At 40.0% G+C, this 26051-nt stretch overlaps 2 protein-coding genes across 3 annotated transcripts in view; both read right to left on the bottom strand.

Moving 5' to 3' along the window:
* Positions 1-1371: 1371 nt before the first annotated feature.
* Positions 1372-7123, bottom strand: DUT (deoxyuridine triphosphatase). The gene is made up of 7 exons (XM_053954485.1): positions 7009-7123; positions 6277-6439; positions 5709-5800; positions 4599-4643; positions 3137-3211; positions 2141-2211; positions 1372-1716 (listed from the first exon to the last, which is right to left on the bottom strand). The coding sequence occupies exons 2-7, from the start codon at positions 6435-6437 to the stop codon at positions 1660-1662; spliced, it is 501 nt and encodes a 166-aa protein (XP_053810460.1). The 5' UTR covers positions 6438-6439; positions 7009-7123; the 3' UTR covers positions 1372-1659.
* Positions 7124-11900: 4777 nt separating this feature from the next.
* SLC12A1 (solute carrier family 12 member 1) overlaps positions 11901-26051 on the bottom strand; it is a 45098-nt gene continuing 30947 nt past the window's right edge. For both annotated transcript variants that reach the window (XM_053954477.1, XM_053954478.1), the window contains exons 19-26: positions 25851-25933; positions 23286-23429; positions 21257-21388; positions 20913-21024; positions 18451-18537; positions 16148-16283; positions 14131-14198; positions 11901-13382 (exon numbers count right to left, since the gene is read on the bottom strand). In XM_053954477.1, the coding sequence (XP_053810452.1) occupies positions 13247-13382; positions 14131-14198; positions 16148-16283; positions 18451-18537; positions 20913-21024; positions 21257-21388; positions 23286-23429; positions 25851-25933 (898 nt within the window). In that variant the 3' untranslated portion in view covers positions 11901-13246. The remainder of the gene's footprint in view (positions 13383-14130; positions 14199-16147; positions 16284-18450; positions 18538-20912; positions 21025-21256; positions 21389-23285; positions 23430-25850; positions 25934-26051) is intronic.

Here is a 26051-nt window from a genome sequence, read left to right as displayed (position 1 = left end):
AAAATTGCAGCAAAACTTTCTCTTGACTTACAGTCCAGGAAGATGAAACAGCTTTTCACAAAAGGATCATAGATTTTAACACCTTTAAACAGCCTTTAAGTTCCTTTTTGGCAGGTTACAGAACTGAATAAAATTAGTGTCAAGCTCAGCTTTCCCAGTTCATTTAGACTGCATTGGTATGATGTGCTCCTTGCTTACAGTTGCCTTTTGCAGGGTGTGCCTGTTCCTGTCTGGGTGTACAGATCCAAGTACAGTGCTGTGATGGGGGATAAGGCTCAACAGCAAACCAACTGATCAGCATATCATGCACTTAGAGGAAAAGGCTTCTACCCTAGACAAAGGTGAATCTACTTGTTTCAGCACTGCCAAGCCAGTGTAATGCCTATCCCATGGCTGAAGGGATTTGAATGCTGTTACATACAGTTATTTTCCAGCTCCTTGCATGGGTGGGCAGGATAAAATATATAAAATGTAGTATTTTGGGCCTACTTCACTAAAAATAGTCCTAGACAAGAACATGAAATTAATATCAACAGGATTATCCTGAGCTGAAACTACCTAGCAGAAGAGCAGTATGAACATCAGCCTACAAAGGGCACACCTTTCCACTGCTAAAACTTAAAGCACGGTGTTTCCTACCTGTGATCTTCCAGATAAGAAAATCTTAAAAGTACAGACAGCTGCAGGAAAAAGTGTTTGAGAGCTTCAGAGCCTTTTCTAATTCTTTTATGTAAAGTGGAAGAATAGTCACTTTTCTTTCCTTTTTTGTTTCTTCTCTTTGCATGTTCTTTCACCTAAAAGTTAGAGAGCCATTTAAGAAATTCCACACACTTACTGGATCAGGTTTAGGATAGATTAAAAAAAAATTCTCTGTTAACTGGACAAAAGTGAACTTAAAAAAACAAACTGTGCACTGCTTCAATAATTCAGATCTTTTCTTCCATATAGTAACATATGGATAAATTTGTAACAAATATTCCAAAAGTGTAATTCAGTCTTAGTTACTACATAGAAGTTATTTCCAGATGAGTTGTGTTATTTAACTCAAATACTGTATTGCTTTTTCTTTTAATGTAAGAGAGCTGAAAAATTTGTCACTTGAAGATGAGCTAAAGATCAAACTCAGAACTTTAGCTTTGAACAGAAACACAAGTATTTGGACAGGTTGTAGAGGATGCAATATTAAATATCTTTGTCTTATTCTGATTTTGGTGTCAGAGTGGGAAGTCCTATCGATGCTGTCATTGATGCTGTATGAAATAGGATCTCAGTATGAAATCCTGAACCATGTTGAAGATAGCTTTCAGAAGTCTAAAAAATCTGGGAAGGGAACAATTGGCTGTTGTAGTTTAGGTAAAATAAAGTACATCATTAAGTTATTTTTTCATTTATTACAGTATAATTGCCACATAAACAATGCGTCCTTATTGCTGAGGACCAAACATCTTGAAAGAGAAAATAATACTTCAACTAGTATGTCAAGCCAGTCATGCATATTTCCTCATTATGCAGACAAATTCACTGGAGGATAGATAGGGAGAAGTCTCAATAAAACTTGAAATATTTTTATGTACTCCAAAAACCCTACTTCTAATTCAGATGAAAATTTAGAAATAGTATAACAAAAAAACAAAAACAGAAAGCGTATTCAAGTAACTTTCAGTTCTTTCCAGTAGAGCCAAAGCCACCTTCGCCACGTTCTGTATCATCCAGAGCCTGAAAGACATCGATTATGATAAGCTGGTTTAGTGCCTTAACTTGCCTTTTGTTTCTATACAAGATATATTGTCTATCATTTACTTGTAACAAGAGCTATAATTAAGAAACAAAAAAAATGTATGCAAGACTCTTTAGAATATCTTTGTACAAGCTTAAACAAATGCTTGTGAGACAACAATTTCTAGTATATACTGAACTGTTCCTCAAAAACTCTGAAAACTTACCAAAAAAGAAAAAAAATCTATGCAACTATGTACAAAGCATCAAGATTTTCATTCAGGTAGTACTGCTACTATGCAATTTTACCACTGAAAGTAATTTTAGCCAAGTATTTATCTCTATAATGAATTTCATCTTATATACAAGTATCTTAAAGTAATAATCTTTGGAAAAGCAGAAATATTTTCTTTTGGCAACTTACTTCAACTTCTTCTAGCTCAGGATAATAAATGCGTTCACAGATGAGCTGGGCAATTCTATCCCCTTTTTTAACTGCAGAGAAGTTAAATTATTAGTTCCTTCAAAAAAGTGAACAATGAATATAGACTTTAGACAATCTCCTTTAAAGAATATCAGAATATACTAAAACTGAAAACACTTATTAGAAACCTATCTAAACAGATGTTAACAGACCCAGAAAAATACAGGCTAAGATAAACTTTTGTTTGGCCCTTCTATGGAGACTGTCAGCAGCTGTACCAGCTCAAGGCCTTTCCATTCATTCTGCTGTCATTCTCTGGCATCTTAAGTTCATTATGTGTAAGTACTGCAGAGAGGGAGAGACAGCTGTATGAATAATGTAGCTCCTTTTATGAACTAGACCCAGGAATCTGGGGGGGAAAAGGCAAACTGATGAAAGGAAAACCGAGTTTCTCACTAATAACTAATCTGGCTCACAGAACTTCCATAAGCAGCTTGTGATGTGGAGATGCAGAAGAGGCCACAAAAGCACATCTCTTGCAACTGGGCACTGAAACTTAAAACTGACTTTTTGCAGAAAGACAGTGTAATAAAGGGAAAATCCTGTCTTTGTTACTCATGTTTTCCAGATTCTGGAGAAGGTTTCTCTCAAATTGCTCAGCTAATTTTTTTTTTTTCAGAGAGAGGTAGTAACTTAATAAGTTGCATTTCAGTACAGCTTGTGAATCTAACGCTTAGCTAAGTAGGGATGTTTTGGTTTGCTTTTGTGGTGGTGTGGTGGTTTTGGGAGCAGTTTTTCTGCATGCTGCTTAATTAGCTATGAGTAGAATCTTGACATGTTCCCTTGAGGACATTTTGAAATACCTATGTTTTTGTTAACTGAGAGAAGAAAAATGTTCCCAGCTAGTTCTACCTCTGCATAAACTTAAAAAAAAAAATTAGTTTCTTGTTCCCAGTCAGATGGCTGAAAATAGGCTCTGCCAGGCTTAACACTTACCTTCAAATGTCTCCTTGCCAAAGTTGAACAGTACCACGCCAACATTTCCCCTGTAATCCTCATCAATAACACCAGCTGTCACGAGAAAGAATTTTAAGAGATGCCCAGTTAGTAAATGTCAGTGTATGAGATAACTAGATAATAAAAGGTTTAGATTAATAAATGATTACAGTAACTTATAATGACATCTTTTATACTTCTGATGCACTACTAAAAATATATATGCCAATACTGAGACATCTAAAAATGCTAATCAGTCTTGCAAAAGGAACTGAAAAACACCATCACATGTCAGGAAGTGCTTTATCACTATACTACTAATTTTAGTAGTAATACCTTTTCTGAAATCAAGACAGCTGGACTAAATTCAGGCTCCATTTGTTCTGTTAACTTCAGCTTGTTCAGTGTCAAGCAAAAATCTGTTCTTAACTCTTAACATTTCATTTGAGAGCTATGGATTTGCACAGATCCAAATCCTGTGCCTCTGGCAAGGTAACAGAATCAGAGCTGTAAGGAAATGACTGTCATACAGCTATATTCTAGTACCAAGACTATAAAACTAGCTTACTCTTGTATTTTGTATCACTGTATTAACTACATAGCTCAGAAGATTGGCTACCAGTTCAGAAGATTTGTTACATTAAAGCAATTATATTCTACTTCTTTAGAGTTTTTCTCTCAGATAGAGGAAATGTATTGCCAGTAGAAAACATGAGTTTGGGCCTCCCTGTGGTCCCAAATATGCATTTTGTAGTCTACTTGCAGAAATAATTTAAATACTAAAATTAAATGCCATTCCGAGACAGTCCCCAGCTTATACAATGTAATTAGAGATTCCTAACACCAGAGGAAACTGTAGTATGAGTGTACCTCCAAGTTTAATGTTGAACCACAAAATGCACATTTAAGAATAAAAACCTATTTTTAAAAGTAGTTCCTTCAGCTTTTGAAAAAATTGTAGTGCAAATGACCCCTTAGTTACCCTGCAATCTCTGCACTAGTTCCAGCATGGAAAAGGTATTTACACAGCTCTCTTATGTTTTGGGTTAATCCAATGGCATTCTGAACAGCTTCCTACTTAAGGTGCTTGCAACACTGGGAGTTTCTCCTGAGTTTTGAAAATTTAGAAAAACCTGCAATTCTCAAGTTAACTTGCTGGTTTAAAAAATTGAGAAACCAGCATGTAAGAAGCATCTGTAATGCCTAAGCCACAAAGTATGGCAGGTACTGCCTACAGAAGTATGATACAGTTATTATTTTTTAAAAAATCAGTAATATTTTTTTATAATTAAGAAAGTTTTAACATAATTATGATGATCTGTCTCTCTCAGGTGTTAGCCAGGTATCTCCTTTTGCCAGACTTGCCAAGAAACCATCATTTATTTGCACATTACAGTTTGAAACTAAGGCACTTCTGTGAGCAATACTTACCAAGTCTTAATAAAAAGAACAAAAAGCTTACCTCCAACATCTATGAAGTGTTTTGCAGCTAAACCAGAACGTGGTGCTAGAAAAGAATTTCTCAAGTATTACAATTTATTTCTTTAAAAAGACAGTATTTATAGGTTATACAGTGTGTTTGCACAGTCTTGGCAATGACAATTGTTTCCACAGTCTTTTTAAAATAAACATATTACAGGAATTACTGTACGAGTTTACATATATATTAAACAGAATAACAGCTGCAATAAAATTGCAATTTCTAAGTAATTGAAACGTATCTTTATTTGACCCGCAATTGCAGAGTAGGTTTCTCCAAGGGAGGCAACTGGAGCAGACAGACTGTCTAATCTTGATTTTTGGTGACTACCACTGGTTCAGCATCATCTCAGAAGAATATTAGGTCAATCTATTTAAGTTATGTAGGCAAACAACACCTGGCAAGGAATTTCCTAAGCAGTCTTATACACAGATAAATTATATGTGGGGATTTGGGTTTTTACTTACCTTAGTCTACTGGGATGAGGAACTAAAAATGATATTATCTTTAAATTTTTTTTTTTTTAATAAGAGAAATGCATGTGTTCTTTTACATAAAAGGACATGGCAAATTCTGATAATTTTCTTCCACTGGAGTGGCTATTGCTTTTTTAATTTAAGAATTTATACATAATTCAGATAAAGAATGCACAAAATAAACAGAATATATTGTACAGGTTCTCTCAACTATTCTATCACACTATGTAATCAAATTCTACTACACTGGTGCTCTGGGGTTAATTTTTAAACAACCAGGGATGCATTTTCTCTATGCCCAATACCTATTATTCTTTGTGATTTGAATTCTGAAACTGCATACAAATAATGAACTACTGTGGAGCCTATAAAGCTGTACGTAGAGTACAGGCATTTTTGCTGATCATCCTTTGGTCACCCGACATACACCAAACCTCAAATGTATCTGACAACAGGTAACAGGAAAATACTACAAGATTTTGTAAATCACACAGCCACGTGGCATCTCTTTTTTGTGTTGACTAATTCTGAAAGCTTTAGGCAGAATCTAAATGTGAAGACGGTGTCAAACCTGTTCTAGAATGACTCTGCAGCCTTTTGACAGCTGTGTACTCACCTACTCGGCCATAGCATCCAGAAGGAAGTGCTATTTGAATGTCTGTTTTCACCACAGCCTTTTCCATGGGTGGTATCACACAGTCATAGGCACTGCATTAAAGAAAGAAACACTAGTTTCTATAGAATAGTTTTTAAAGTTTCTTTACTGTAACTTAAGGTACAAAATTACCCAGAATTAATCTGCCAGGGAATTTATACCATGAAATTTAAACAGCAAATACTTACAGATTTGTGAAATTTAATGCAGATCCTAAAACACAAGATGTTGCCGTTCTGATGGCAACATCCATCAGATGGCAAGATTCCAGAAGTGTCATTTGAACAGCATACTCCTGCTGGACTACAGATACCCGAAAAGGATCCGGGATGGAGGAGCAAGGAAGCTATGACTAGATCAGCTCTGGCCTCCTCTCCTGCATGGCTAGCGAAACTGTTCGGGGGCTCAGCTCGGCAAGAGGCCACGAGGGCCCTCTCAGCCGCCGGAGCCCCCTGCCGAGGGCTCGCCGAGCGGGGCGGCACCGAGCGCGGGCTCCCGCCGCGGGTGCCGTACCCTCACCCTCCCTCACCTGTACAGATCGTAGCCCGCAGCCCGCGCGGAGCCCCTGGAGGGGGCGAAGGCGTTCTCGGACAGCTTGGTGAAGCGCAGCCGTGCGGAGACCTCTCCAGGCCCCGAGCCCTTCTGCCTCTTGCTGGGAGACGGCTGCGGCACGGCCTCGGAGGCGGGCATGGCTGAGGGACCGGGAGAGACGCTGTGAGGGACGGCCACCCGCGCGCCAAAAACCCGCCACAGCCCGGCGCGGCCCATGGGGGCGGGAGCAGGGGGGGGGAAACCGGCCCGTCCGCGGCCTCTCCGCGCGCGGCGCAACCCAATTCCCCCCTCGGTGAGAATGGCCTCGCCCAGCTCCTCCTGGGCACCCCGCGCCCGCGCCGAGGGTCCCGCCCCGTGTCTCAGGCGGAGCTCGCCCATCGCCCCAAACCGCGGCCACTGCGCCGCAGCCGGGCGGGCACCGAGGGGAGCAGAGCGGGCCCGTGGTGCGGCTGGGGAGCGTGTATCCCCCAAAGCCCCCGAGGGCTGCGGGTTGGGCAGTGTGTGCTGCCCCGCAACTCCCCCAGCCCTCCTTACAACGCCCGCAGGCGTGCCGGAGCCACCGGAGGCACCGGGCCAACATAGTGCCGCCGCTGCCGTGTGGGAAGCGCGCCATGGACCGCTCGCCCGGCGCTCCCCGCCGCGGTCCGCACGGTTCATGGGGCGCGGGCGGAGGCGCCGGCGCCCCGTTCTCCCCCTGCCCGGGCTCTACCTGCTCTACCCCTCGGGCAGCAGTCCGGCCCGCGGCGCCCCTCGGGATGCGGCGGCGGCGCTGCCTCAGGCTGGCGGGCGGACCCCGCGGGCCGCGCGGCGTTGCCGGGGGACGCGATTGCGGCTGCACGGGCGGGCGGGGCCGGGCCCGGCGCGGGCGGTCGTGGCGCTCTCGGGGCAGCCCCGGCGCTGCCCGTCTGCCCGCCCCGCACAGCCAGGCTGGCAAACAACCGCTGTCCTCAACAGTCGCGGGGTGGTTGGGGCTGAGACGGACCTCTGGAGGACATCCAGTCTAATCCTGCTGTTAAAGCAGATCTTCTTAGAGCACGTTGCACAGAGTAGAAGCAGAAAGAGATCCCTTCAGAAATGGTCAGGCCACGGCAGAAGTGGCCTTACGAGAGGAGAACAGTTCTTGATGATGAGGTGGATGGGAAAATCTCTCAATGCTAGGCCTGCCCTGTTCTTCTGTCTTGAAGCAGAAGATTATTTCATTGTCTTTAATACACTCAGCCATCTTGCCATTTGATTTATGATGTAATTTCCCCCCTATTTTTCCTATATCTATGTCTTTCTCACTACATATCTCTCTATATATGGATATATTCTACAGGACATACCTGTAACCCTATAAGTAGGGAATTTCCTGAATTGCTCCATGGCTCTGCTATGGGCTGAAAACACTATCCATTGGATTCATAGTTTCAAAACTCCCTGGTGAGGCTAATGGAGTTATTTGACTCTGCATAATAGCTACAGACTTTTTGCTGGTCTAGATTTTGTCAAACAACTAGTCTTTGTGATTTTAGTTTTAAACTCATAAGTGTATGGGATTGTGTCCTTGTTGGGTTATGTTTTCTAAATGCAGCCAGATGGCAGTGAAACCTTTACTACACATTGCAGTTCAGTTGCAAAAGGTATTTTTAAAAATGTCCCAGTTTTGTCTTTCTTTTATTCCTGTTCAGTATTTTCAGTCTAAATAGTATGAACTGTTTGAAGGATATGTGTAACACAGACCCATGTGAAAAAACTACTGAAAATATTTTATGGCTTCTGATGTAAGCTATCCAAAAATTGAAGTTAATAGGAATTGAAGTTGTATCAAACTAATATCTAATTGTAAATGTTTATTTATACAAGCAGGACTTTATGGTGTTTACAACTGCATCCTGCATTAGAGCATAGAAAAGGACCAATTTTATGACTGGCCAGACTTGGTGAGGCAGGTTGGGTTCTAAACTCTGCTTGAGGTAGCCTGGAAGCCCATGAATAATGGAGAGGAGGACTCATCCAAAAATATTATTAAGGAGAAAGGACTCAGCTGAGTGACACCTGTTTTTTTCCAGATCTTTACAAGGGGAACGCCCCCAACCTTATGCTGGAAGTCTAAACCCAAGTTTACCTTGGTTCTGGGAGTGTGTTGCTTGCTCTGTAGAGTCAGTAAACCTTCCAGCATTCCTGATCGCTGATTAGTGCTGCTCTCCACTGGCCATTTCCTCCTGACTTTGAAAAACAATACTGAGATAAACTGAAATCATCTGCCTTTTTGCCTGGACTGAGAGCAGGAGTGGAGGCTGCTTTGTTGTACACAGAAAGAAACAGAGCCTCTTTCAGGGTAATAGCCACAAAATTCTCCCCATTGAAGTTTTGGTGTTAAAATGAGGATTTTTGTTAGAAGAAAACCCTGGCTTTAAAACAGCTACTTCCCACCTCATTCTTACTTAGCACAGCTGTCTCTTTCACAGTGATTAAGGTTTGTAATTTAAAAAAGCTGTTATGATGTTGTCTGTTTATAATGAAACTCTATTTTTGATTGCATGTTTGCAGCACAGCATGGGGGTTGTGGAATTTTGCCATTGCTTTTTACTCTGTTCCAGACAACCTTAGTGTGTTTGATTTTGTTTGAAACTTAATTTCCTCTGATGAAATTCCAGCCAATGGTACGACTGTGGGATATCGCACTTGTTTGTGGAGAATGTGAGCTGCAACTTGCTGTATTTGTTTGTTTCCATTTTTCCTTGCAGAGCCAAGGCCAGTGTGAGGTGTTCCCTCAGCAGTGCTGGCCACAGGGTCTCGATGGCCCACACAGCTGCCAGGGGGCTGTGCCCTAGGTACCAGCATGAACAGATGTTTGAACAGTGGCCTGACCTCTGCTGAAGCACAACACTTGCAAAACCTTGACTTTCCTCATCTGTAACTTGAGTGATGAGTCACTCATTTAGCAAAGAGCTGCAGTACTGAAGGTTTTTGTTCTGCTGCCAAGAGTTGGAGAGGTAACAAGGGAGACAGAGCAGGATCTTAGAGTGATCCACACTCACTTCCTTGAAGTCCAATGACACCAAACCACCAGAAGAAGAAGTTTGAGGGAGACCCCTGAAATACAAGCTGAAAATACTGAGGGTTACTCACATTCTGTTCCCCCAGCTTTACTGACAGGTCAGGACCTCTGTCTGAGGGGAGGTGACAAACAGCTAAGGGGAGTTAAATGAGTCAGTAGTAGCTAAGACTGCTTGTAGCTGTTTGCCCCATATGTACAACTGCAGTGCAGATTCCTTTACCTGTTGATGTCTCTGGCTTGTAAACTACTGTTCAGGTGCTGAAACTGCTTTTGCCAAAAAGATCTTGAAATCCCATATTGAATTAGAGAAAAAGAGAAAAAAAAATGACAAATGTCTAGGTTTTCTGAGGATTAGTATTGCTTAGTCAGGAAGGCTTTTGGTAGGACATTTCAAAGATGTAATGAAAATTGCTGAGGTTTAAGACTTGATGAAATTTCCTATGCTGGAGCTTTGTGATGATGAAGATTGAGTGGAAACTCCTTCGAGTGTGAAGTAGGATAACAACTTGCTTTTTGCAGTGTAGTTACAGTTGTTAATCCTCACAATGCAATGCCTTTTTGGTTAGGTAGCTTTTCTACTTGCACTGTTGGGTAGCTGATTTAAAAATAAAATAAAGAAACAATCCCCTCAAAAAGCATCTCTGTTGTGATCTAGTGAAAAACACATTGGAAGAATACTGTTCTGGACAGCATAATCTGGACTGTGCTTTAGGGGTATGTGATCAAGATGGGCAACTTGCCAGTGATTGTAAAAAGATGTAAGGAAAGTGTAGTCTCTATGATGAAATGCCTTCTGTGGTACCTGTTGGAGCTCCACTAACATTAGGAGGGAAAGGTAAGATTCATTGATGAGAGGAACAATAGTGGATCATTTTAACAGGCCCTTAGGCACAAGCTTAGCTGTGCAGGATGCCTAGGCTTTTGAACAAAATTCAAAATATTCTTTGTCTTTGCTTCATAGCAATGGTATTTTCACACTTAAATGTGTCACTTAATGTCACTTTACCCATGCTTGCTTTTGTCGTGACTGACCAAATCCAGCCTAAACTATATAAACTTGTAGAATTGGTAGTGTGATATAATCTAAAAATGTGCTACACAGCATTAGAGCTGTATTTTTTCCTAGAGATGTCAGACATGTAATTAATTTAGTTACTAACTTGATGATTAAAATTCAGCAGTTGTTTTATGCATAACTTATATAAAGAACTGTGAGGCACACAGTTTGTGGGGATTGGCAGTGGGGCTGTGTTGTGGCACAGTTTGTGGGGATTGGAGTGGGGCTGTGGCTGAGCCTCATCCCCAGTGGGCACAGCTGTGAGAAGCAGGTGAGCAGCACTGACAGCAATGAGCCATGGAGTGCCCAGGGGCACTGACCAACCACAAAGGGAACAGAGGGCACACAGGTGCAATGCAAGAACCATGGGGGTATGAAAGGTTGGGCTGAAGAAGGAGAAGGGCTGATGCTTGCAGCCCTCTGAAGTGGTATGGTGTTGCTCTGTGTGTTGTGGCTGTCTGAACTGCAACAGAATTGTCTCTAACAGAGCTGGAAATGAGGTAGGTGAACTAACAAAACTTTGTCATCTAAGGTGCAATCTGAGATAGTTCATAATTAATACACTCTCCAAATCGGTCCACAAGCATTCAGAAGTCATGGTGAGGAACAGAGTAGAAGCTGCTAGGAAAATACTTTGTTAAAATTACTTGTGAATTTGTGGAAATAACACCTTCAGGTAGTTAAGTGCTGTTGCATCCTGAGTTTATCCTATTACAGTGTTGTGTGGGTACAGCTTCTAATTAGTCACTGTAGTGCAAGCAGGAAATTTTATAGAAATGTGTATGTTAGTACTTCGTTTTTTGATGACTATTTATTTAGAAAGGTATCTCTTGGGCTTTATTTTTGCAATGCCCACAGAAGTGTGTTTGTGAGAGAGAAGTGTAAGTAGTATTGAAAGTGCCATTGCTGGTTCATTTTGTGCTCATTCTCTTTTTGGATCTGCTTAGGGTCCCCCAGAACAGTTAGGGTCAATGTTCCCTACAGGTTGAGAATTACAGTACTTGGGAATATCTAAGAAACAATCCCCAGTCATATGCATAATTAAAGGGCTTAACAGAGGTGTAGAATCCCTCCAGGTCTTTGTGTAGGTTGTGATATGAAACCCACAAAGCCTAAGTGGAGCCTCCCTAAAAGCTTGGCTTTGGCTGGGTGCCATTCAGATTGTATCTGTGTGAGGTGGAGAGCATGGTGACCATTACAATTCTACAAGGAGCTGCAAGGACCTGGCAGCATGCAGCAAGCTCCTGTATCACTGCTGACATCATTGTGAAGGATGAGAATAATCTTGTTTTGCAGGTGCAGAATGTGAGCTTTGGTTTGCTCAGAGTTGTGCAGGAAGTCTGGTATATGGAGGAAAACTTCTGTGTAATGCAGCTAGATTGTAGACTGTTCCTTCAGCCTGATTGTAAATACGTGAGAAGCAAAGGAAGAACATTATGAGAAAATATCAATATTTAATATCCTGCCTTTAATTGATAGAGAAAATAAAGCATGGATTACTGGCTACATTACCATGTTCTGCTGAATTGCTGCTGTTGAACTCAGAAAAAATATGAATATCAAATATTTGTCATTTTTGGAGATGGAGTACTAAATCCACTACAAGTTAAATTCTAATAATTCAATCAAGACGGAAGCTGAGGCTTGCTTTAAAATATACGTTTAGTGAAATTCAGGGTTCCCTGGCTTTCATGAGACTTTCATATTGGTTGATCTCTGCAAAGGAGTTGCAGGACTACAGAAAATAAATAAATGTTCCTTGATGGTCTTTAATTTAAATAGTGCTTACACAAAGGATATAGCTTTACCCATTAAAAAGAGAAGCTGTTTTTCTTGACAGCTGAAATTATAAAGTACCATAACATTGCAGAGTAGAAAATAGAAAAATTACACAACTTAATGAATTGCCTTTATTTTAAGTTAGTGGATAATTAATATTATTTAGGAAGTCAAAAAAGAGAGAAATCTTTTCTATAAATCAAAAGTAAGGCATTCAACTCGGCTAATGGGTTTTTGTTTTCTAATCACATAAATCACTGTACTTATCCTAATGTATAATGTTAGATTGTATTAACCTAACATTCATAGCAAAAATTGTCAGAATATTTAATGTTTTACTAATTTTTTTGTGAAATTTACTTAAAACATTTGATTATTTCAATCACATGTTCCATTGCATGTCAGAATTTGAAAATGCATTATCAAGTCTTGTAATAAAAGTCCATATTTTTATATATCTAATTTTTTTGTGACTAAATTAGAAGCGTTTGAATTAATTTAAATTAGCAGAACATTTTAGGTAACAGCATCCGCTGTATGCATAGGTCTTAATTTGACAATATTACAATCAAAAATCATTGCATGTGTTCTACTTGCATTCTGTCAGTTCAGGAGTTACACCTGATGGATGCCATACAGGTTTTTGTCTCACAAGCTGGTGCATTTCATTTTAATCCTACTGTGTGCCCATTAGCAACTATGATAGTGCAGTTTGAAAAAAATATCTAGAGATTTAATTCTTTCTGTTTTATCACAGTTAATTTTTGCTTACTAGGATAAATATCAAAAACCTTTTAATACTTTATAAAATCAGAAGAATTTCTTCTTTGTGTGCTCAAAATATTTGCTGTCTCATATGACATATAGGTAGATATTCCTTCTGGTGTAACACCAGCAGGGACCATTTACATTTTTTTTCTAATTCTTTGCTTTGGATTTTTGAAAAAAAATCTGTGAATTATTAAAATTTTAGATTTGCATTAAATGAGTGTGTCTTTGATGAACCATTGCCATTAAAAACATAGCTATTGGAATCAAGCAAGGCATATTCCAGGCACTGATATTTTTCTAAGAATAGAAAGTCAGTACATTTTTGTGGTTGCCTCTGACCATTAAGATTGGAGGAAGGTTCTTGGAGAGAATTTCTAGCCAAGCCATGTACAGGTAATCAGACACTGCTCCTTTTCTTGCCACAGGGAGGCTCCTGTTTGGGCAGAGGGAAAAATAAAATTGTCATTATGAAGGCAGGGGTAGCCCAGGCTTCTCATTAAATACTAAGCAGAAAACATCACTGTTCATATACAATTCTGATATAATTACTCTACAAGACTGTTTTCATATCATTAGGCCTTAATTTGCAAACCCTTGCTCACCTGACTGTACTGGATATGAATTGCTTTTGGTTGTAGAATTAAACTGGTAAAGAATATTTTTGGGGTCATAAAATTCACACATAGTATGATTTTTTTAAAGAGGATAAAAAGGCAACACATGCACAGTTTTTCAGACCATCAGCCTATTTTCTGATCTGCAGATGCTGTGAGATGGGAGTTTTAAAATTTGGGTCAATTTACGGTAAGCACTATATGACCATCCTTTTTTTTTTGAGACTGAATTAGTAGAACTGTAGAGGTTTATCTGTGCATCACAAGTGCAAGCTAATTTATTGAAGCTGTGTATAAAAATGTGTCTGTAAATAAAAATAGATTCTGGAAAGGGCTTTTTTTTTGGGTAATTTTATTGGTGGCCTCTTTTCCTTTATACAATTGCTTCATCACAAGGAAAGATTCATACTCAATGCAGTTCCAGAGAAGCATCAGTCCAGATGCAAGTCCTCCAGAAGGTACTTAAAAGATTACTTTGTGCTCAGTGAATTAACACAAGGGTTTCTGTAGCTCCAGTTCAGAATCCCATTACACATTATTCTTAGAATCAAAAATCTTGCAACTCACAGGACAATGAGGTTGGCTGCTCTCGAGTGCTCTTGTAAGAGTTCATTCAGACGGACTTGGCGATAACTCTGATTAAAACACAACAGGAAAAGAAAAATATCAGGTCAGTGATCCTCAGCTCTGGTGCCTTATGGACTTTTACACTCACCCTTGCCCGCAAGATTTTCTGCTGTTGCTTTGGCAGCACTGGAAGCCAGGTCTGCTCTGGGGTCCAGAGTCTCAGCCATGGCAAAATATGAGGCTAAGCCACACTTTTTGATTGGTGTAGTTATATTAGGGCCCCTCTAATGGTTCACCCCATGTAAGGTTTCCTGGGGATAGGAATTGTTTTTGTACTGAACTTACTTTATGATTGAGCTCAAGCCCTCAATAGTTTTATGGCTTAACCACAAGTCATAGGGAACAAGAGACCAGGGCAGGTTTATGTAAGATAGACATATTTTAACTGATTTTGTAAATTTTTTTTCCTCTTTCCCTGGAGAAAGTAAAAAGCAGATTTTTCTCCACTCAGATCTTAAATTTTCCTTCTTTATGGAAATGTCACCGTTGCACATGTTATATAGGTAAGAACCCTCATAATGTAACCAGCTGTTACCTCATGAGAATCATCCTATAATGTCACCCTTTATCTGTGCTGCCACGTTTTTTATCTGTTGAATTGTAAATGTGTTCTAATGTCCTCTCTAAAATTCCCAGAACTGCCCTACTTCTGAAGGTAAGGGGCATGTCTTTCCAGATGTGTAAGCTAAAATTTTGTTCTTGTTTTACAGAGTAATTTGGCATTTTCATATTGCTGTCTCTCTTCTACTTTTGAGGAATTTTTCTGGTTCCTTAATTAGTGACCTAGACAAGACCAAGCTTAATCACTTTTTTTTTTTTCTGTTGTATCCTCACTAGTTCTGCATGCAAGTGTCTGTGATTATATTCCTGTTGTCTTTTATACTGAGGTACACTGAGGTGTTTTAAGGGCTCTGATAATTTAAGGTGAGAATAATTCTAAGGTTTTCTGCCCATAGCTGACAATATAACCTTATGCTGATTATCAGCTCCATGACGAGGGTAGTACAGTGAGCAGTCAGTCTGCTTCCCAGCTGCTGCAGTCAGTAGTGCTGTATGTTATCTTAAATCATTATTGATTTCTGCTTATGTTAATATGTCAGGCTGTGACTTCTGGCAGCTCTGAGCTCATTCTTGCTCTGTTGAGGAAGTTACCAGCACCATAAAGTGGAGATAATTAAACTCCCAGTGTACTCAGGGTAATTCCACAGGAACCATAACTAAAAGTGCTAGATTAATTCTCTGTGAGTTACAGGAGAACTTGTCTCTTAAGGGTGAAAGAGTTTGCATCCTTTTGTCACTGGCCTGATGAAGCCCGGTGGTTCATTGGGGAAAAGGTTTTTTTCCAACAAATATAAAGAGCAGACTGGGCTGCAGTTCACCCAGTGGATCAGCCAGCATCAGCCTTGAAGTTCCTCTGAACTGCAGGAGAGCTTCTGGATGGTAGACTGGTTTAGTCTTCACTCTGCCACTGAAGTAAGAATTCATGCTCAACCCTACCTTTGGAGAAATTTCTAGTTTAGTTGAAGTGTCTGGATGCAGTTCTAAATTGCCCAAAGTGGTGAATATTTGGAACTGCACCCTTTAAGAGATTCAAGCTCCAAAACAGTGCAGCCATTTAATAAACCTCAGCAGACCCAATTAGCTCAGGCTCAGTGCAATAACTGTGGCTTCTGGTTCAGAGGTGGTTTTCATCTGGCTGCTTTGATGTGGGCAGAGCTTCTCATCAGCCTAAAAAATATTGTGTAGACATGCCAAGGTCTGAGAGAGCTCAATAATGCAATCATAACACACCTCTGCAGTGTTTACAATATAAATCCAATCTGTAAATACCAAATACAGGTTTGTACATATCATGTTTCTAATGCCATATCTGGTATTTCACTTTTTCTTACTAATCGCTTCAAACAGCTGGAGGGTAAGAAAAGGTGCATATGTAAAGAGGTAGGCAAGGCTTTACCTTCTCCTTGAATGCTTCCAGCTCTGCATCTGTAATTTTCCATGGAGCCTCTCGCTTTAATTTCTCAGCAGTTGTTATATCTTTGCAGCTTTCGTGGAGGCGATATGGTTCAATCATCTCTTCAAAGAATTTCCAGCTGAAACAGGAATTACAAAGGAGGCCTTGCTGCAGGGTATGAACTCACTAACTTATTTCACAGTCACTGTGTATGACGGGCCTCACTGATAATAATTATAGCTGAAAAACATGCAAAATCTTTAACTATTCTTTGCTACATTGTGCCCCAAGTTATATCTGTGCCACTTCTGTGTGTTTGGGTTATTTGAGAAGAATTAAAAGGTTATTTGAGGATAATTAAACACTGCATTTAGCAGAGAATTTTCTGTGTTGTTCTGGTTCTGGCAAAAATACTGAAATGAGTTTTACAGTAACTGCAAACTGCAGTATATTGGTTACTAATATTAACAATGAATATGGGTCTCCTCGTGAATACAGAACATTTTATTATTGTTTCAGCACTAGCTGGACCAATCACCTCACTGAAATGGTTTTACTGTTTACTGATGGTTTTAATGCAATGGATAAACAGGTGATACAAATTCCTGTGACAAGGGGCAGAAGGAAACATTGTAGGTTTTTTTGCTGTATGTGGACTCAGAATTGTGTTCAGATTTTCTCTAAATTTCAAGTTGTTTCTTGAAATTTTGAATGTTTTCATCTGGAGAACCTTATTGTCCTTTAGTACTTCCTTGCTTGCCCATTGTTGAAAATTTCTACTATGCCACAGAGACCTCAGGGAGTTTCTTTTGTATGGATGTGAGTGTATTTCCCTGAGCACTTGGTGCTGACAGGCCTCGTTGTGAAGTGGCAGACTGGGCACAGGCTGGCCTTGGCTGTATGGCCAGGAAGCCAAAAGATGGGTTAAAGGCTGTGATATGCAGCATTTAGTGTTGCTGTTGCTAAGTTGTCAGAGTTTGTCAACATCCTTACTGTCTGTTTCAGTATATAAAATAGTGATAATCCTCTTATTATTAATGAAATAGATGGGGTGCCAGCTGGAAGAGAGATCCAGTGGTCTGTCTAGGAAGTGTCTGGCATATAACTCAGTTGTTCAGTTCAGATAGTGCTGATGCAGCAAATATCTGTGGTTTTTTTATGTTAATGCCAGATATTAATTATTTTTGATAGCTTTTATTTATGTAAAATCACTGCATTGTACTGGAGGAAAAACAAGATATGTATTGCACAGTTCTTTATATGATTAAAACATTTTACCCGAGAGATCAAGAGGGCACTAAAAGGGGACTTTAGGTTATCTAGTTAGAAAACCTTTATATTCTTTAGCTGCATTTCTTCAGTCAAAATCTCCAGTGCTCCATAGAAACTCTGCTGAATCCTATATTGTTTTTGCAAAGTTCTGTGCGTGTGTAGAAACAGGACATGATGAAGAGAATGAAACAGAATGATGAAGAGCCTAATCTGGGGTTGCACTTGAACCCAGAGGAAAGACATTGGTTGGAGTAAGGGATGGGATGGCAGAGAGTATGGTAAGGTGGGCACATACTCAGAGTTTTAAGACTAATCGCAATACTGTGAATTGAATTTAGGATTCAGTTATCCCCTGTACAGCCTGCTGTATACTTTTTTCTACATAAGCAGAACAAACAGATTATGGAGATATGTTTAAGAAAGCAAGGACTTTTTTGGTTTGTTTTTTAAATTTAGCTAACACAGTTGGAGGTGGAGCTTTTTGAGCATTGTTTTACCAACTTCCCAACCTCTGCCTAAGAGCATTAATTATGTAGATGAGTTAATTTTTAAAACTATTAAGCCCTCATTAGATCTGAGTGATAGGGGAGCATTATAATATTGACCTAATGGGAGAGAGGAAGTATGCTTGTGTTTGACCAGAAAACTGTTATGAATTTATTGTAAAACCCAGAAGGCTGAGTTGACAGTCATGGCAAATTTACAAGAGAATTGTGACTGACTGGAGTCTATTGCAGTCTAAATAAATATGAGAAGTCGTCATAAAATGTCTGTTAAATTTAGTGGCTCATAAGTATGGTGTCTTTACAACATAAAGACTACATATGGTTTTGACCCTTTAATCTGTGATTGTTAAAAGGTTCTTTTCTTTTTCCTGCTCTTGGTACTTAGAAAATTATTACAATGAAGTGTCAGTGTTATTTTCTGTGTTGTGCTTTGTTGTTTTTTTTTTTCCTTTTAATTTTCAACATGAAAGAAATAAGCTCTAGATAAAGGTTGGCTGCTAAATAGTGGATTTTAATAATGCTTCTTACCTCTCTTTGTTGGGCTTTATATTGATATCACAAATGATATTAATATCAGCAAATTTTATTCTGAATTTGCTTAGGAGTGAAGCCATCCTGAAAACAAAAGAGAATGTTTTATCACTGTACTTAGGAGTGCCTTATATCAAAGAACACTTGTAAATGAGTTAGACAACTGCATTTTATATCTACATGACAAATTGCTTTAAATGCTTTAGTGTTTCAATTTCCAATTACAGAACTGGATTAATGTGATTGTTGTAGCATAATTCATTTAACTGATGATTGATGAAAATCACAAAATAAAAAGAAATTAATAGCAGATGGAGGGCAGGATGTTTACATTTTGGAAAAACAATGGTAGTTTAAGTATTCCCAAAGGCTTGAGTTATAAAGGAATATACAATATACAATATACAGTAGGTCAGAATTCTCCAATATTTACAGAAGGCTTCTGTTACTCTGTTACTGTCAGAATGCTGTGGATGGAGTTTTATAATACTGGTAGTGCATGTGTTGGTGAAAATTTGGTCCAGAAGGTCCAATACTTAAAGAATCATAATCTTTTTCATTTATGAGTTTATACTGATCCACTCAAATGTTGTCTTTACACATGTTCATAAAAAAATAGTTTGCTTTTCTGCCCCACTTGGCAGAAGGGATAGTTTATAGGTTTTTTGTGTGTTTGTGCTGAGGATAGAGAGGTTTAATTAGGTCAGTTTTGCCCTTGTTTAAACCATGGTTGGGATCTTGTGGTTCTTATCCACACCTCCTTCTCCCACTTCCTTCTTTGTTCCTATTTTGGCATGTAAGCTTTGGATTTTTGAAAAGGTCAGAGAGTTCCTAGGAGCAAACCACAGTAGAAATACATATTTGTTTATGACCTGAGAGTTTACTCTTTCTTTTTAATGTATTTATATAAAAATAACATACAGCTTGTATAAATCTGGATGTCCCTGGTGACAATCCCTGTTTTGAACACGATAAAGAGCAAAATCTCAACTTCTATGAAAAGGTTTTAATATTTGGGGAATTTACATGCTAGTGAAAATCCAGTTAAATTTGACTTCTGAATTCAAAATACATGTCTGAAATTGTACTTGGATGATTTTGTATTGGATCTACCCAGGGAATGGAGGAACCACCCAGCCCAGATTTGTCTCTTTGAAGGCTTTTGCATGTGGCAGATAGGCCCTGTTTTGAGGAAGGCTGGTGTTTAGGTAGCAATACAGACACATACTGTTTTCTTGGGGACAAGCTGGGTCTTTGTCAGCTGTCCTGGCCATGCTGTTTACTCAGGCCTGTGTGGGACAAGCAGTGTATGCAGGTGTCAGAACTGCCTCTGTGGAAACTGTCATGTTCTGACAAATCCCAGTTGGTGTCAAAGCTTCCTACTTCCAGCAAAATCAGGTGGCTAGAGGGTTCAGGTTCAGGAGCCTGTTTGCAGTCCTGAGCAGCCAAGACTGGGCAGACTCTGGACAGGGGGCAGAGAACACTTCCCAGCAGGTCCTTGAGCAGCTCTAGGGCTTTTTTACCTAATTATAAGGGTAGTTTGTACAAACACTTGTGAATCTGTTCTGCAGAGGTACATTAACTTTGGGGTACTGTTTAAAATGGATGGAGCCACAGTGAAGTTTGCTCTATGTGTTCCCTTTTCTTTAAGGGAGCATCCTGTGGCAGCTGCCTTTCCAAGGCACTGTGTTGTAGTGCTAGTGAAGCTGGTGATTCTAACTCCTGTCTTTGCACCTCTCTCACTTGCTGGCTTCTGGAGTTTTGGCTGGAGATGTTTTTAACTCTCTGCATGGTGCTTCTGCTCTTTGTTAAGCAGTCACTGACTTTTATCCCAAATTGAGCTGCTTCCACTGGTGCTGAAATGGCTGTGCCTGTAATGTGGTAAAGTGCTTAGGAAGGAAAGGTCCTACATCCAGTGGTGATAAAAATAAATTTGTATTAGTACCTTTCATTTGCTCAAAGGCAAATGATGATTATGAAATCTAGACTTTCTTTAAAACACTGAGTAAAATCAACTTGGCCTTAGAGTTGATTAACTTGCTCTTTAACTTCTTTATATTTTACCACAGTTAATCACATTTATGTGAGTTATCTGTCTATGCCATTTGCATGTGAGAGCTTCATGTGCAATTTCACTTCCTGTTACCTGGGCAATGTAAATCCCATAAAAGTAATTATATTCTCATTACAGAGTGCAGACTGCTCTTCTCAGAGAAGGGAATATGAACTATTAATGTGAAAAAGTGCTGGATGCGAGTTTCCTTTGGTAATCACCATTTGCAGAAGCTTAAGGGCTATGCCATAAGCTTAACACCTTTCAATCAAGTACAGTTTTTTTCATGCTGCCCACAGGACAACAAACCAGTTGTGCTGAAAATTTCCCACCTTTCTGCTGTATATGCATATTCAGCATCAAGTCTAATTCTTTAAACAAGTGAGACAAATAAAGTTATATTTACACTAGTTTTTCTTCTTCAATCCTATTGACTTTTCCTCCAGTGAAGATCCTTAATTTACAATTCTTCCACTTCTTCCTGATAGTTAGAATGTAAGGAATTAGGATTGTTAGACCTGGAAGAACAGAGAAAATTGGAAGAATATCAAATTAGTGCATTGTATGGTAAAAATACCATCTTTGACTTCAGCAGCATTGGATGTAAGTTAATTTTAAAACATTGAAGCCTGACATAAAGTTGATTATGTGAGCTTAATAAAAAACAGTTTTATGCAACTTCCCAAGTCTGTTTTTGTATTTGGTAACAGAAAGCTCTCTCTCCCTGTGATTCTTACTCAAATTCCTTACCTCCATCATCGAACAGCCACCAAATGTCAATTGTACCTTTTCCTTGCTTCTTTTTAAATTGAGTGCTGGCCTCTAGCAGCCTCTGATTGAATTCACCCACATGCATTGACTGCATGGTGTTAATGGTGCTTTCTGTAATGAGAAAGAAAAAAATGTGGAAGGATGTCTGATAAGTGAGGCAATAAGTAGCTTTAGGGAGACAAATGGAAGGAAAGCTTCAGGAAAATGAACTGTATCTGACATAATTTCTACCCTTTAAATCTGAAAAAGAAGGTACAGAATAGATGCTTTGGACTTCTAATTTTCTCATACACACGAACCAAAGCTTGTGTAACATATTGTCAGACTATAACATTTTGAAAAAGGTTACCTGATTATTTGTTCTGTCTCTTTTTAGTTAATGTAAAATTCACTGGGGCCTTGAAAAGCAACTGGGAAATACCTGATAGATTTTAGAAGTAAATGTGTCATTTTACATCATTTACAAGCTCAGCTGTCTTGTAAAATACAGAGCTCCCTGAAAGGTACAGTCAGAGTGGATGAAATGAGCTGATGGGGTGCAGGGGTAGCATAGGTGAAGCTGTAAGTTAGAAAACACAAGCACACGTGGCTGTTTCTCTATGCTGATATGGTCACTGTTAATTGGAAATAAATTTTGGTTCTTGCTGTTTGCTTGGCTGGCTGTAGAAGACACAGTCTTGACTCTGTACTAACAATACCTTCTCTCATTCCACCTTTTGAGGCCTCTGGCTTTATTACTGCTTCTCTTTCAACGATTTCAAAGAGATGGTGTCAGAGCAGTATTCTAAGTGGAACAAACAGGCTTCTTTAGAGGTTTGACTCTGATCTGCTAGGTTCTGAAAATGCTTTGTTTGGTTTTCCTGTGTTTCTGGAGTGTGTACAGGATAGTTTCAAAGCAGTTACTGGCTTTCCTCTAGAGTTCTAGCATCTCTGTTGGGAGATGGAACAACTCTAGGGAGTATGAATGTAAAAACAAAACAGAGAGATGGGGCTATTTATTAACATCATCTATCTAATACAGAGAGCCAAAATGTGTAATATGTATTTACTTCATGCATTTCTCAACTAAATCAAAAGGGGAAGTTGAAACGGGTACACAGTCTTGGTGGACTTTTCATAAAAACATGTTCTACTGAAACAAAATCAACTGAAGCCTGCCAGCTGAAGAACAATGGCATTTTATGTTCCCAGTCTGTAGATTTTCCTGGCACCTGAGGGAGTTGCATGCACAGCCAGATGTAATTGTCTCTGCAGGTAAAAACTCTCAAAATACATGTCTGTGTACAAGCATGGCTTCAGGTGGGTCATTATCATTACAGCCTAGCAATTGTGAAATGAGACCTTAAATTGGGTCTGTATCATTTCACTATATCTGAAATGCAATATTGACTTCATCACCTACACATTAATGTGTCAGTTGACAATATGCCGTATATGTTCTTTCAGTACTTTTACCACCTTCACTTGTGCATTTTTATGAAATCACACTTAGACTGTAGAGCAGTTGTGCTATTTTTACCTGGTTTTCAGCTGTGTACTGAGTGTGTGTGTTTGTTAAGTAAAGTAAGAATGCTTGTTCCCTGCATATTGTGCATATGTTCCTATTTTCTTTAGAGAGGAGGAAAAAAGGCCTCTGTTTAAAGGCTTAAAGCACTGTTAAAAAGACAAAAACAACTCCAAAACCCCTGAACAAACTTGATCTGAATTCCTCAAACTTTAATAACCATGTTCTGTTCTTGTCAGGTAGAAGTGAACATAAGCTGAGCTGAGAAGTTTATCAGCAAATGAGGGGCAGTGGTTGTGCTGTAGACAGCATGTCCTGTGAGCAGAGGCTGTCACTGTGCTGCGTTACAGGGCTGTGGCCACCACGGTTTGCACAAGGGAGATTCTGCTCCAGGGGCTCCTGTGTGGCTCAGGAGTTTTTGGATTGGAGCAAATTCCAGTTTGCATATTGATAAAAGTGTGATGCATTGAAGAGTTGGAGATAAGTTGTCATTTTGGAACTTACCCTTCTTTGTTTCGTGTTTTGAGATATTCAGTGTGCTGGCTTTTTTGAAGAATCCACAGATGCCCCTTTTTCCTTCTTCAAAATCATTTTCTTTAATGGTGGCTTCAAGTGCCAATCTCTCCTGCTCCAGCTTCTCTAATTCCTCTGTATATTAGAAAAAGTAAGAGAACTGGTAATGCACTTCTGTCTTTTAAATTAAATCCATTACTGAGCTAATGGTGATGATGCAATTTGTGTTGTGGTACTTTGTAGTCAATGTAAAGCTCCTGGTATAAAAATTTCTTTTAAAATGCTTTTTCTTTGTGAACCAGTAGGGAGAAGGAAGCTGAGTTCACCTCTGGAAACCCTAGCTTGGAGTGCCTGTGCCTACAGCACTGTGGTGTGCCAGGTGCTCTCAGGTTGCCTCTTCTAAATCAAATTCATTGTTATGACATTTTATAGTTGCATGAGATATTATTTATTGAGTTATGTTTGTGGATGCTTAGTTGGTTTCTTTAGCCAAGAATTTGAAAAGACATTAGGAAAGCTGTTTTCCTATACTGAGGAAGCAGAGGTATTTAGTTCTAGTCTGTGGGTCTCTTTTCTTAGAACAAAGTCTCATGGTTTGTACTTTGAGATTCTCAGAAATATATAAGGATTCTGAATATACAAACATTCTCAATGCAGAAGTATTTTTCATGGTTTTTTTAAAGCATTAGTTGCAAAGATGTAAGATTTAGCTAATCAATTCTGTAAACTTAGTAGTACACAAGAAAAATTTAATCTTAGCAATATTAGGCTTTTTTGAGAAAAAGGGTACCATGTGTTATTATGGAATATATTATGGTGAGGCAGTAATTAAGATGATCCAGGCATTTGCCTGCAGAAAAGTTTTTTTCATAAGGAGATCTTCTGTTTGAGTAATACATTAACTAAATATCAGGTAAGTTCATTTAAGACATTGTGGTAAAAAAGTAGAATAAACCCTCGCTAGCTAGGTACTATTAGCTCTGTTAGCACTCTGTTGCCAACAGAAAATTATACTTTCTTTTACTTTTTAACCAATGACAGTCATATACTTGTGATTAATAGACATGGTGATAGCTACAAGCTTAATGGTTACTCAAAACTAAAATTTCAGTTTTTCTGTTGAACAGAATGCTATACCAAGTGTAAGAGAACACAATGATAATTGTTTTCCACTACAATGACTCTGTATCTGCTTCAAAACATTTCTTTGTATTTGAGGTTCCCTCCCTTAATTCTTTCTGACTCCTTGTGTCATAACACTTGGAGAACATTTGCTCATTTGTAAGATCGCAGAGTTGTTTTTCACTGTATTTTTACAGGTGTTCCAATGACTGTATATTTTGAGCACTCAGTTTCTGACTCGCATCAAGCAGAGACAGGCAGATACCTCTCAGAAATCACCAGGGGGTGAAGAAAAGGTTGATTATTTTGGAATCTTTTCTGAGTCCCCGTAGTTTTGCCCCGTGGGGTCTCCAAGCACATCAAGCTGCCGGTGCAGAGTTGAATGTTCATCTACCCTCGTTCCTAAAGAAGTCTCTGGCGCCTTTCCGTCCTGCGGGGCGATTCCCTTCGGGGCGATTCCCTTCGGGGCGATTCCCTTCGGGGCGATTCCCTTCGGGGCGATTCCCTTCGGGGCGATTCCCTTCGGGGCGATTCCCTTCGGGGCGTTCGCCGCTCCACCTGATCCCGCCATGGCGGCGGGCGGGCAGCAGGCGGCAGCAGAGAGCCGCGGGCCCGGCTGCTCCGGGGCAAACCGGGCCGGCGGGAGAGCTGTCCTGCTGGAAAGCTGGGGAGGCAGGAAAGCCGGGGAGAGCTGTCCTGCTGGAAAGCTGGGGAGGCAGGAAAGCCGGGGAGAGCTGTCCTGCTGGAAAGCTGGGGAGAGCTGTCCTGCTGGAAAGCTGGGGAGGCAGGAAAGCCGGGGAGAGCTGTCCTGCTGGAAAGCTGGGGAGGCAGGAAAGCCGGGGAGTCGTTCCGCCTTTGCCACCCAAAGGCGTGTCTCCCGAAATGGTGGTGGTATGGAGGAAGGGTTGCCCTCTCCCCCTGAGGAATGCACTGCTAAGCTAAGGAAGAATGAACAAAAAGCGGGGGAGAGAACTGGCGTTTCCTGTGGATTTCAGATTTTTGTATGGGTGGGAACTCTGTGGGAGATGGTACCAAAAGTGCAGCTTCCCATTTCCTGTCTGTCCCGGAGATATCAGGTAGGCAGATGGAGGAAGGTGTGCCAAGACCAGGAAGAAAACATGCAGCAGGGTAACTGGTGGCTGTGGCACAATATGATTTTATTGCTTTAGTCTGTGCCTGTGCTGGAACTGCTTTGGGAGTTGAGTTCTCTGGTGTGCAAGGCCCCGTAAGGTGTCGGGCTTGGACTCCTGTCACTGCCAGTGATCAGCAAGGATTTCAGGCAGGATTTAAACTGCACAAGCAAGGACAAACTGTGGAAGTTCTGAGTGTAGGAACTATTCTAGAAAGCAGATGGTGACCCTTATGAGTGTCAGAGTCCTCCTTATGCTGTGCATCTAACCAGCAGAGATATTCAGCTGTTGAGTCACTACATACCTTGAACCTGAAGAACCTGAGATATATCAAATCCTTGGCTAATTCTGATAATAATTACGCCGAGCTCAAAATCAAAGGCATCACTGGAAAGAAAGAAAAAGAAGAGTAAACATGATTTTACATTGTGCATGTTGATGAGGAAAGCTATTTTGAAAACATCAGTTAAAGTGTTCACAGAGAGGACAGACTAGGTAAAATTGC

The sequence above is a fragment of the Vidua chalybeata genome, chromosome 13 (genome assembly GCF_026979565.1).
Source record: "Vidua chalybeata isolate OUT-0048 chromosome 13, bVidCha1 merged haplotype, whole genome shotgun sequence".
NCBI classification, from domain to species: domain Eukaryota; kingdom Metazoa; phylum Chordata; class Aves; order Passeriformes; family Viduidae; genus Vidua; species Vidua chalybeata.
The sequence above is the reverse complement of the archived record's forward strand: the minus strand, read 5'-3'. Positions and strand labels throughout refer to the sequence as shown.